Here is a 10,000-nt window from a genome sequence, read left to right on the forward strand (position 1 = left end):
TTCGTACACAGTCTTAGCTCTGCAAATGGGAAACAGTGTGGCTCGGGATGAGCCATAAGAATTCCAGCCAATCAACACATTGCTTCAGGAGCATGCAAGGAAGGGGTGTAATCTGATTGGCTGTTGAGCTCAAATATAATCAACCTTTCACCAGAATCATGGGCACTACCTTTAACTCTGCATGACTATGCAAATATTCTTAGGTTATGTGCCGCTGAGGATATCAGGTCATATATATTTTCTATAATTCATGCGCAGTTATTTTGTATGATTTAGGATTCCTCTGTCCTCAGATTATACAAATGTTGGTCTCAAATATATGGTTTCTGTCATTAATAGGAATGTGTTTTTCTTTGCTGTTGTTTATCATAGTTTGGGGGTATTTGGTTGAGGCAGCAGAGGGAAGTAGTCATCCGGGTCTCAGACCAGATGACCTCTGACCTCTGCTTCCATGGGAAAACAACAAATGTGGGGACAAATTCCAGAAATAATTGAATTTGTTGGTTTTAATTCCGGTGGAATAACAGTACAAAAATCACAAACACAGACTTCTTTCTCATGGTTACTTTTTTTTTCTTGACATCCTGCTGCACCCCACATTTAGTTCTGAATAGAACACGACAGCGTTACTGATAAACTATATCCGCTGTCATCAAACTGGCTTAATGGTGGTGCCGTGAAAGAATGCTCAACCCCTTCAGACATGTTTTCTATCTTACGCTCAGCTACTCTTCTGTCCCGCAGACTCTGTCACAGTCCCCCTGTCACTCCGCTTTCTCAACATCACAGTTGCCAGCCAAATGTTTACCTTCTACGACTGCGGCCTGGTCCAGCAAACTGTCCCTTACTAAGCCGTGAGTGTCGACTTTCTTCTGTGTGCTCAACTTTTTTCTGAAAAACATCACAAATCCCAAACATCGCCCTCACATGTAGTTGCACGGATTAATCAAAACCGCGAGGCATAACAGGGTTGGGCTCGGCTCATTTGAATACAGACTGTAAGGTGTGTTAGGGGATGGGCACTGAAGAATGTCAACCATTTTGGCTCGTAATCAACACTGCAGAAGTGTGGTTTTCCGTGGAATGAGCAGGAGGCAACAAGAGAGAAAGAAAATGCCAGGGCAGCTGTCACCCACACTGGCAACAGCGCTGTAGTAAAGAGACGGTGACAGATGTCGTTAATGATGGCGGAGGGGGATGGGAAGAGGCCCCACACATTCCGGCCCGGCAAACTGGAAGGCAATCTGTTAACAAGATAGACCTCTCACCGAAAGTGCTGAAAAGTTGCCGGCTCTAATTAATGGTTAACATGCATGCTAACTGGTACTTGTCTTTACTTTTAAGTGGGGTAGATTTACCAATCAGTGTATGCCGATCTCGTGCTTCAAATGTTTAGGCAAGTGTCTGTCGCCATGTTAACATACCATATCCTAAGATGAAAGTGCTGCAGATAATGTTTGATATTCAAGTAGTTCTTTCCTAACCCCACAGCCTCCCCTCCCCTCCCAAACACAAATACACACACATAAACTCACAATCTTACTCGGCCTTGATTTAGCTTCTGCAGTATGATCCGGTAAAGCACTTAGTATTAAACATGTCATCAATAATGAACCCAAAGAAAAGCTGACTGATTGGAATTTCAATATTTAACATATTTTTTTAAATTGCTGTTTTATGACATTTTATCAGTGACGAATACAGAGTGAGTGAGTATGTCTATGTCCTGCTCCTAGGTGCACTGGGTGTGTGAGCAGTCGTTGGAGCTGTAACTGGTGTATTCACCAGCACTTGTGTACACACAGGACCAACCTGCGGCGAGGGCGTCATCATTTACAACGAACATGTAAGTTTTACCCTGCCAAAGATGGTTATCTGCTTCTACTTATGGGTGTTCCATGCTCAGCTAGTCTGCGGTAGAAATCAAGCCCTTCATTCATTTGTTTGCTTATTTGTTCTGTGCTGCTCCCCCGGTGTGTTGTCTGGTCCCTGTCGCCAGACTAAATATTTTATTAGTGTTGTGTGTGTCCATATTTGTGTATATTACCCTGTTTGTTTTTCCATATTTTATATTTATATTTTTTCTGTTTTGTTCATGTCCCTTGTCCGTCACCTCCTCATCGCTCCCCTGTGTCAACAAGTTTAAACTCCCAACATCTGGCCCCACTTACTACAAAAGCTGTCACTAGATTAGCATCAACCACTCAAAGTCCTACGAATCCGACTACAGGAGTTCTTTCAGCCACTGAATCAGGGGCTTCAAAGTCTCCTTCCGTGACTCCGTCCACCACCCCCGAACCCACGCTGGCACCCACCACGCCTCCTCCCAACACTGCCACCCCTGCCCCTCTGCCATCTATGGTGGACCAAGCCACCACAGTGACCAACGCACCCACTGCCACGACTACTCTGGCAGGGAGACACACCACAGAGACCAGCCCAGCCGCTGACGACGAGAGCCACTACGGAAACGGCACAGGGGACGTAAGGACAGATTCAAAAAATGAATCCCTGCCAGATGCCAAAAATAAGGAGGAAGAACCCGTTTCCTCTCCAGAAGATTCTGTTCTGGATGCTGGGACCACCCGGTGATAAGGGTAGTTTCACATGATGAAGACAGTGCTGAGGAGCCTGTGGGTCAAATCCCTCCATCACCAGCCCCAGACTCAGCTCTCACCAGTCCAGAGAGTGTAACCTCTTGGGTGGATGTGCCTGTTGACTCTGATGAGGAGGTAGGGGCGGAGGTGACTGTGTCATCTGCCACAGCGCCCTCTGGGGATGGGGAGGGGGAGAGCAGCCCACCCGACTTCTCGCAAAACCCAGACGTGGATTACCAGTCTGACTCAGCTGATTTTTATCTACCGGTGAGTCAGTGCATCCATGGAGATTGTGGGATGAGGTGAAGACTTATAAATAGTACATTGCACCATATAACTATCATAAATGCAGTCAGTCTGGGTAAAATGAAAGAGGATTCACAGCTACTCCACCCCTGATACATGGAAGTGGAAGTAGTAGGCTGGAATATGGCTAGATACAAAATAATGTCCCCTTTGTACGTCCTGCAAATCATTTTTTTCCGTTAATGTTGTTTAACTCCCTCCTGCACTGTTGTGTTGTTGATGCATGTTGATTATTTTTCTGGTAAACATGTTATTACCGCACCGATGTCAACTTCAACATTTATTACCCATAATCTCTCAGCTTCAGCACCATTTTTTGTGTCTGTGTCATTCTGGTCATGTTTATTTTCACTGCGTAGCGTAGCATCTGCACAGTCAGAGTCAAGGCATATGATGAATGTTTCTTTAAGCATCTAGTTGTTTATTTTACAGTGGACAGTCAGAGTCAAGGCATATGATGAATGTTTCTTTAGGCATGTAGTTGTTTGATTTACAGTGCACAGTCACAGTCAAGCTGTTGTATGTGTATCATGGATCTTTCTGGAGAAGTGAGTTTGAGAATTATCACTGAAGCCTTTGCATGGGGTCTTATGACACTCTTTGTGCTGTGTGTGTGTGTGTGTGTGTGTGTGTGTGTGTGTGTGTGTGTGTGTGTGTGTGTGTGTGTCTGTCTGTCTGTCTCTCTGTGTGTGTGTGTGTGTGTGTGTGTGTGTGTGTGTGTGTGTGTGTCTGTGTCTGTCTGTCTGTCTCTCTCTCTCTCTGTGTGTGTGTGTGTGTGTGTGTGTGTGTGTGTGTGTGTGTGTGTGTGTGTGTGTGTGTGTGTGTGTGTGTGTGTGTGTGTGTGTGTGTGCAGGGGGATGAGGGCTCATTTGTGAGTGGGGGTTCTTACGCCTGTCCCTGTGTGGAGAACATCCAAGGCTCGTCTCTTCTGCCCGTCAACATTGAGAGGAAGATCACACTCACAGGACGCAATCTGCATCTGTACAAGGTAGCACCATGTCTCCCACAAAAGTTCACCATTACAGGCCCAAGACTGACCGCTCTATGTCGCTCTATGTTTTCACATTTGTCGATGGAACTATCCTAAAATGAGAATGTTTTAATTTAAGGGATTTCATTTGTCTATACTGAGTCCCTCGCATTAGCAGATTGAATGTAGATTTGATTTAAAACCTGTAGATTGGCGTCTTGGGTATACTGAACATTTTAGAATGTAAGTAGTATTTCCTTCCATGTCAAGTCAAGTCAAGTGAAGTTTATTTATATATAGCACATTTCATATGGCATACATAGACACAATGTGCTTTATATGTTATATAACTGTGATATGTATATCCATTGGTTTGTAAACCGTCCACTCGTTCGCTAGGATGAAGAGTTGGACTATGAATGTGTGCTGACCGTAGAGGGAAAGGCTGTGGTGGTGGATGCCTTTGTTGAAGCAGATGATGCACAGTCCTCCCTCTTCTTCATCACCTGCCAACTCCACAAGGTTTACTATGCATATTTTCTAGATTTTTCTGCTGACATCATATGTTTAAATGTATGTCATTATGTTCACTATACAATTCACTTAAATGGTAACTTTACTTTTCAGGCAACCTTTGTACATTTGTATACATATATAACAACAAATATAAGGACATTTCTAGTCAGCATATTTTCTTTCCAGTATTTGCTGTGATATTGAATGATATTATGCGTAGAGCTGGCGTGGTCGGCACATTGTGAAGGCTGTGTCGGTTGTGTTGTTCTCCAGTACTCCTACTCAGCTGTCGTGGAGGAGTACAACGCCATGATCTCTGTCAGGAGGAGAAACACCTTCCAGATGGACAGTGTCCAGGATCTGCATGGTGAGATCAAATCACAGGCATGGCACTGTCATGTAAATATGTTAAAAATAGCATTACATGGTTGAAGTCGGACACATGGAGGATTTGTGTTGGCTTCATGCTACGGCACGTCGTTTAGGATTTACATCCTGGTTCTGTGTCTTTAAACTTTGCTGTATAATGGACTGTGTAATTCTTTGTCATGGTTGCCTTGGCTCTATAAATCTGCTCTATGAAAAAACTGTTAAGAACCTTTGTTTCCAGCACAAGGCATATGCTACATTCATTAGAAAAGTCCCTAAATTATTTTCTGGCGTTGGGGAATTGTAAAAACAGAGGGACAACTTGCTTACTGTTGTTAACTCACCAGCGCTAATATGCTGAAATGGAGTAGTGAATGTATCTAGGCAATTGCATGATTAGTGTGAGGAGTAGCTTTTTACTCATACATCTACTACAGATGACCCATTCAATACCTTAAACATTGCTGGTTTATAGTGTCATCACGTGTATTTTTTCACTCCATCTGCCCCATACAACTTTTATGAACAGCTCCTGAGGCAAACCAATCCCTGATTTTAATTGCCCATATTGATTTTACTGTACTGACGAATGAATGGACCAGTGCATTTGGAAAACAACTGTGTTTTACAGTGTGTACTATAGTGACTGACCCTGTGTTCACTTTGCAGTGACTCTGTATAACTGCTCAGTGGGGCGTTCGGACTGCAGCCACTGCCATACGGCGGACCAGAGGTTTGGCTGTGTGTGGTGTGGCGGGCCTCTGTCCAGCTGCCTCTACAGGGACTCCTGTGCAGATGAGGTCCAGCAGACGTGCCCAGCACCTGTCATCCACCTGGTGAGCTTAAGGCTTGCTGATCCTGCACCAAAGATTTGGAAATGGTTGATCTAAGCGTTTTAAGATTATTATTCAGTCACTTCCAAACATCAGTCACTTCCGAAATCCCCAAAATCAAATGCATCATAGATATTGATTTGTTGATAAATGGATGTGGCTGTGGTAATTTTATGCATTAAAAAGGGTGGATATAGATGCAAATTTCACATCTTATTACGCTATCAGATTGATTTTAGGGTTGAGATCTGGCTGTGGTTTGTTTTAAGTGTTACTTCACTTGTTTCAGGTCGAGCCATTGTCTGGACCCGTGGAGGGGGGCACCATTGTCACCATCTCAGGTTCTAACCTTGGCCAGAGGGCGGAGGACATCCAGCACTCGGTCACCGTGGCGGGGGTTCCCTGCAATGTCATTCCAAGCAGCTACGAGGTCTCATCAAGGTAGCACACAATAGCTCCCGGACTTTTCTGATCTATTCAGCCAACACATTTTTTTATTTGAGTAGACAAACTGCTGAACGTGTTTACATTTGCTCTTTAAAGACAGTGATTTGAAAAAAAGAAATTAGACAGATGTAAATTCCCATGGTTTATTATGCAAACATCCTATTCTCTCTCTGGTTTCTGTGGGCGTACAGACAGGGTATTCAGAGGATGCTCTTGGTAATGTTTTAGGTCAGGGTTTTTTAACAAAGCATCACAGGACACTAATGACAACAGTCATTAGTGGAGGCGCACGCTTCATGGTGTCCTTTGTTGTGCAGGATCGTATGCGAGACCACAGCCAGTGGAGGGGAGCGAGCCGGCCAGGCGTCAGTGGAGGTCAGGGATGGAGGAGTCGGGCTCTCAGGACAGAGGTTTCACTTCCAGGTCACTACTAATTTACCCATGTATTATATATATATATATATATATATACTGTATATATATATTTTTTTGTATTGTTTTTTATTATTTACTTTTATTGTTATTTTATTTTATTATCTAAATATTATATTGGGATGGATACATTCCACAGTCCAGAAATACAGTCCAACTTTCCATGGGACACTCACTTTTCTGGAAATATCAGCTAGTAATATTGATTGCTTGCCTTGTAAGTGCCCCTCTTATTTGCCACTTTCACTCATTTTGTCCACATCGCTGTGGTCTTTTAATTGCAGGATCCAGTGCTGATGGATGTGTTCCCTCTGAGGGGCCCGCTGGCCGGAGGCACCCTGCTCACCATCACCGGCCAGAACCTACGTACCGGCCACCTAAGCGAGATCACTGTTCTTATCGGGGGAGTGCCCTGCGCAATGTAAGTTTGACATTGTCAGGCATGGTAGGTTCGTGAAGCATGTCCATTAGTCTGTCATGTAAATCATTTATTTTTCATGATTTCTGTCTTATCATAGCAGACAAGTCATGTTGAGACAACTCCCTTTATTTAAATGTGAAGTCAGCACAGCTAATCCCAGCGGCTCACCTTGCCATGTCATCATATTGTGTCACTCTGCTGTCATACCCTCCTTTTGTTTCTCCCCAGTTCCTCTGAGGTCCAGGATGATCACATCGAGTGCGTGACCAGCAGCAGTAACATGACTGGAGAGCATGGCGTGGTGGTTCGCTTCAATAGGGCAGAGCGCCATCTGCAGGCGGTTCCCTTTCACTACTGCCCTGACCCCAATATCACGCAGGCAGCACCATCCAGAAGCTTTCTCAGGTGGGTTGCTCTCACTGTTTATCGGTAAGCTTATCAGCTTATCATTCTTTCTGTCTGTCTGTCATGTCACATGTTTTTGTTCTTTTGAAGGAGCAGTATTTGTTTGACGTTTCCTTTGACATATTTCAAAATGACATGAAGAAACAATTGTTAATATTTTTGTGAATCCTTTTATTGAATAAACATTTTTTACTTGCCTTACTGCATTGCATGGCAAAATGCATTGAAGCACTATGAAACACTTCTTGATGTGTCTTATCAACTGTTGCAAATTCTGAAGGTTGTTTGCCCTGACAGTACTAACCAGACTGACACACAGTATTGTTAGGCACGGTTGGTCTTATGATCAATGCTTAAATTGTGCATTGTCATTGTGTACACAGTGTATAATGTATTTGATGAGAGAAGGTCAGTGTCATGTATAGATAGAAAAGTGTGGTTTTTATGTTATCATTTGTCCTTTAAAAATGGAAGCCATCCACCATAAATCAAAATCCTTTGTATTTTCCTCACTGATCCTCAATCAGAATATGACTACCAGTTAGTATTAATACTGTTAATTCTGCTTTAAAAATCGGATCTGGCTGTGAAAGCAAACAAGTAAATCTCTCTGTGTTCTTCAGTGGCGGGCGAATGATCAAAGTGTCTGGACAGAACCTGGATGTAGTGCAAGAGCCACGGATCCGTGTGACACTCACACCTTTGGAGCCTCATCCGCAGAGGAAAAAGAAGAGGAAGAGGAGGAAGAGCGAGAACACAGAGGAGAGGGAAAGTAGGCCACTCAAGAGGTTGCGGCGGATTATTCCGGAGCCTGGCTGCCCAGAGGGAGTACTCTGCACTGTGAAACAGGTGATCAGTTGGTCATGTATTATTCAAATGTCAATTTGGACTGTAGTTAATAATGTATTAATCATTTATTAGTGAAAAGCAGCCAGTCATCAACAAAATATTATCTTAGACTTTGGCTGTGGGAGAGCCCAGATATTATTGTCTGCTTTCACTTTTTGAAATGGCCTGGAAAAACATTTCAGAAGTTGTCCTGTAGCAACTTCTTCTCCTGAACATTCAAACAATACCTTTGAGTATCCTTAGCCTCAGTCCATAATAACGTTTGGAGAACGTATTTGTAGTGCATTTGTTTTTGTAGTTATTACCACCCGCAATATTAATTTGTCCTAATGTCCATACAAATCGCTGACTCTTTCTTCCTGTAATGTTAGTTTGAAGAGCGCTGCACGGTAAACAGCTCCTCCCTGATCCTGTGCCGGACGCCGGCCGTGGGGGCGGAGGCGCTGCACGCCCAGGTGAAGGTGGACTTCCTGCTGGACAACCTCCACTTCAGCTTCGGCGCGGTCGGTGAGGCCGATGCATTCAGCTACGAGCGGAACCCAGTCCTCCGAACGCTCAACCAAAACGACCCCAGCAAACCCTACCGCCACAAGCCTGGCAGCATCATCTCTGTGGAGGTTTGAGGCCCCTCTCCTCTGACGTTCCTACTCTGTGCAGTCTCTGTCGTAGAAATATTGTATTCCCTCAACAGCATATGTGTGTAACAACTTTTTCTGTAAACAGTTTTCTAACAGATATTAGGATGATGACAAAAAGACTAATGCAGACCTATTTATTTTAATTTTTAACTGACTTTCAATCTATTTGCAGGGTGAAAATTTAGATCTGGCCATTTTCAAAGAGGAGGTGGTGGCCCTGATTGGAGAGGGCGTTTGTGCCGTTAAAACTCTGACCCGTAACCACCTGTACTGCGAACCCCCTTCCCAGCAGCCCACGGAGGTGGCATCGAAGAGGCGCGAGGGTGCAGATGTGCTCCCAGAATTCACAGTGAGTCATAATCTCCAGGCTTGCTGTAAGCTTAAAATACGCCGCACGCAGTTCTGCTGTTGGAGTTTCTAAGGCCTGGGCTGCTTAGGGTAACAGATGGCCCCTCTGAAATGTTTTAGGATGTAATCTAGGCTTTCCTTGAAATATGTGAAACTCATTTTGCGGCTCTTACTTTATCATTTTTTATTTGATTTTTATTAGATTCAGAACTATCACTGGAACCAGATTGTCAGCAAACAATGTTTCAGTGCCTATTCTCCATCTCCCTTCTCATGTTTGTGGTTTGTTCTTAAACACTGGACTTCTGTGTTGTTGACTCCCCACTGTTCCCAGGTCAGAATGGGAAACCTGAACTTCTCTCTGGGCAGGGTGCAGTACGACACCCAGAGCCTGTCAACCTTCCCTCTGGAGGCCCAGGTGGGAGTTGGGGTGGGGGCCTCCATCGTGGCGCTCATTGTGTTGGTCATCGTCTTAATATACAGGTACTGATGATCTCATACTTTATCCATGACGATGGCGCTGTTAAATCCTGTTTATGGCTTACAATATACAGTGGCTTGCAAAAGTATTCAACCCCCCTGAAGGTCTACACCATGTTCTGGTTCACAAAAGATACACCTATTTTCCGAATCAGTATTTTCATTTTGAACGCCTATGCTCTAACATATTTCGAAAGGTTAAAAATAAATAAATAAATAAATATTGCATTTGCATAAGTTTAACCCCTATACATTAATACTTGGTAGAGAACCCCTTTGCTGCAGTAACAGCCTTAAGTCCTTTGAAGTGAGTGAGTACCAGCTTTTGACATTGATCTGCAGCGTTTTTTCAACATTCTTTTTGGTAGAAACTTCTATAGATCGTGAAG

At 43.8% G+C, this 10,000-nt stretch overlaps 1 protein-coding gene across 1 annotated transcript in view; it reads left to right on the forward strand.

Annotated features, from left to right (window-relative positions):
* plxnb1a (plexin b1a) overlaps positions 1-10,000 on the forward strand; it is a 46,884-nt gene that overhangs the window by 26,605 nt on the left and 10,279 nt on the right. The window contains exons 9-22 of the mRNA XM_042707509.1: positions 745-832; positions 2,558-2,864; positions 3,757-3,891; positions 4,273-4,395; positions 4,663-4,756; positions 5,428-5,594; positions 5,881-6,032; positions 6,356-6,461; positions 6,755-6,891; positions 7,120-7,296; positions 7,920-8,145; positions 8,517-8,762; positions 8,956-9,132; positions 9,466-9,614. Coding sequence (XP_042563443.1) covers positions 745-832; positions 2,558-2,864; positions 3,757-3,891; positions 4,273-4,395; positions 4,663-4,756; positions 5,428-5,594; positions 5,881-6,032; positions 6,356-6,461; positions 6,755-6,891; positions 7,120-7,296; positions 7,920-8,145; positions 8,517-8,762; positions 8,956-9,132; positions 9,466-9,614 — 2,284 coding nt within the window. The remainder of the gene's footprint in view (positions 1-744; positions 833-2,557; positions 2,865-3,756; positions 3,892-4,272; positions 4,396-4,662; positions 4,757-5,427; positions 5,595-5,880; positions 6,033-6,355; positions 6,462-6,754; positions 6,892-7,119; positions 7,297-7,919; positions 8,146-8,516; positions 8,763-8,955; positions 9,133-9,465; positions 9,615-10,000) is intronic.

This window comes from Clupea harengus, chromosome 4 (assembly GCF_900700415.2).
Source record: "Clupea harengus chromosome 4, Ch_v2.0.2, whole genome shotgun sequence".
Classification (NCBI taxonomy): domain Eukaryota; kingdom Metazoa; phylum Chordata; class Actinopteri; order Clupeiformes; family Clupeidae; genus Clupea; species Clupea harengus.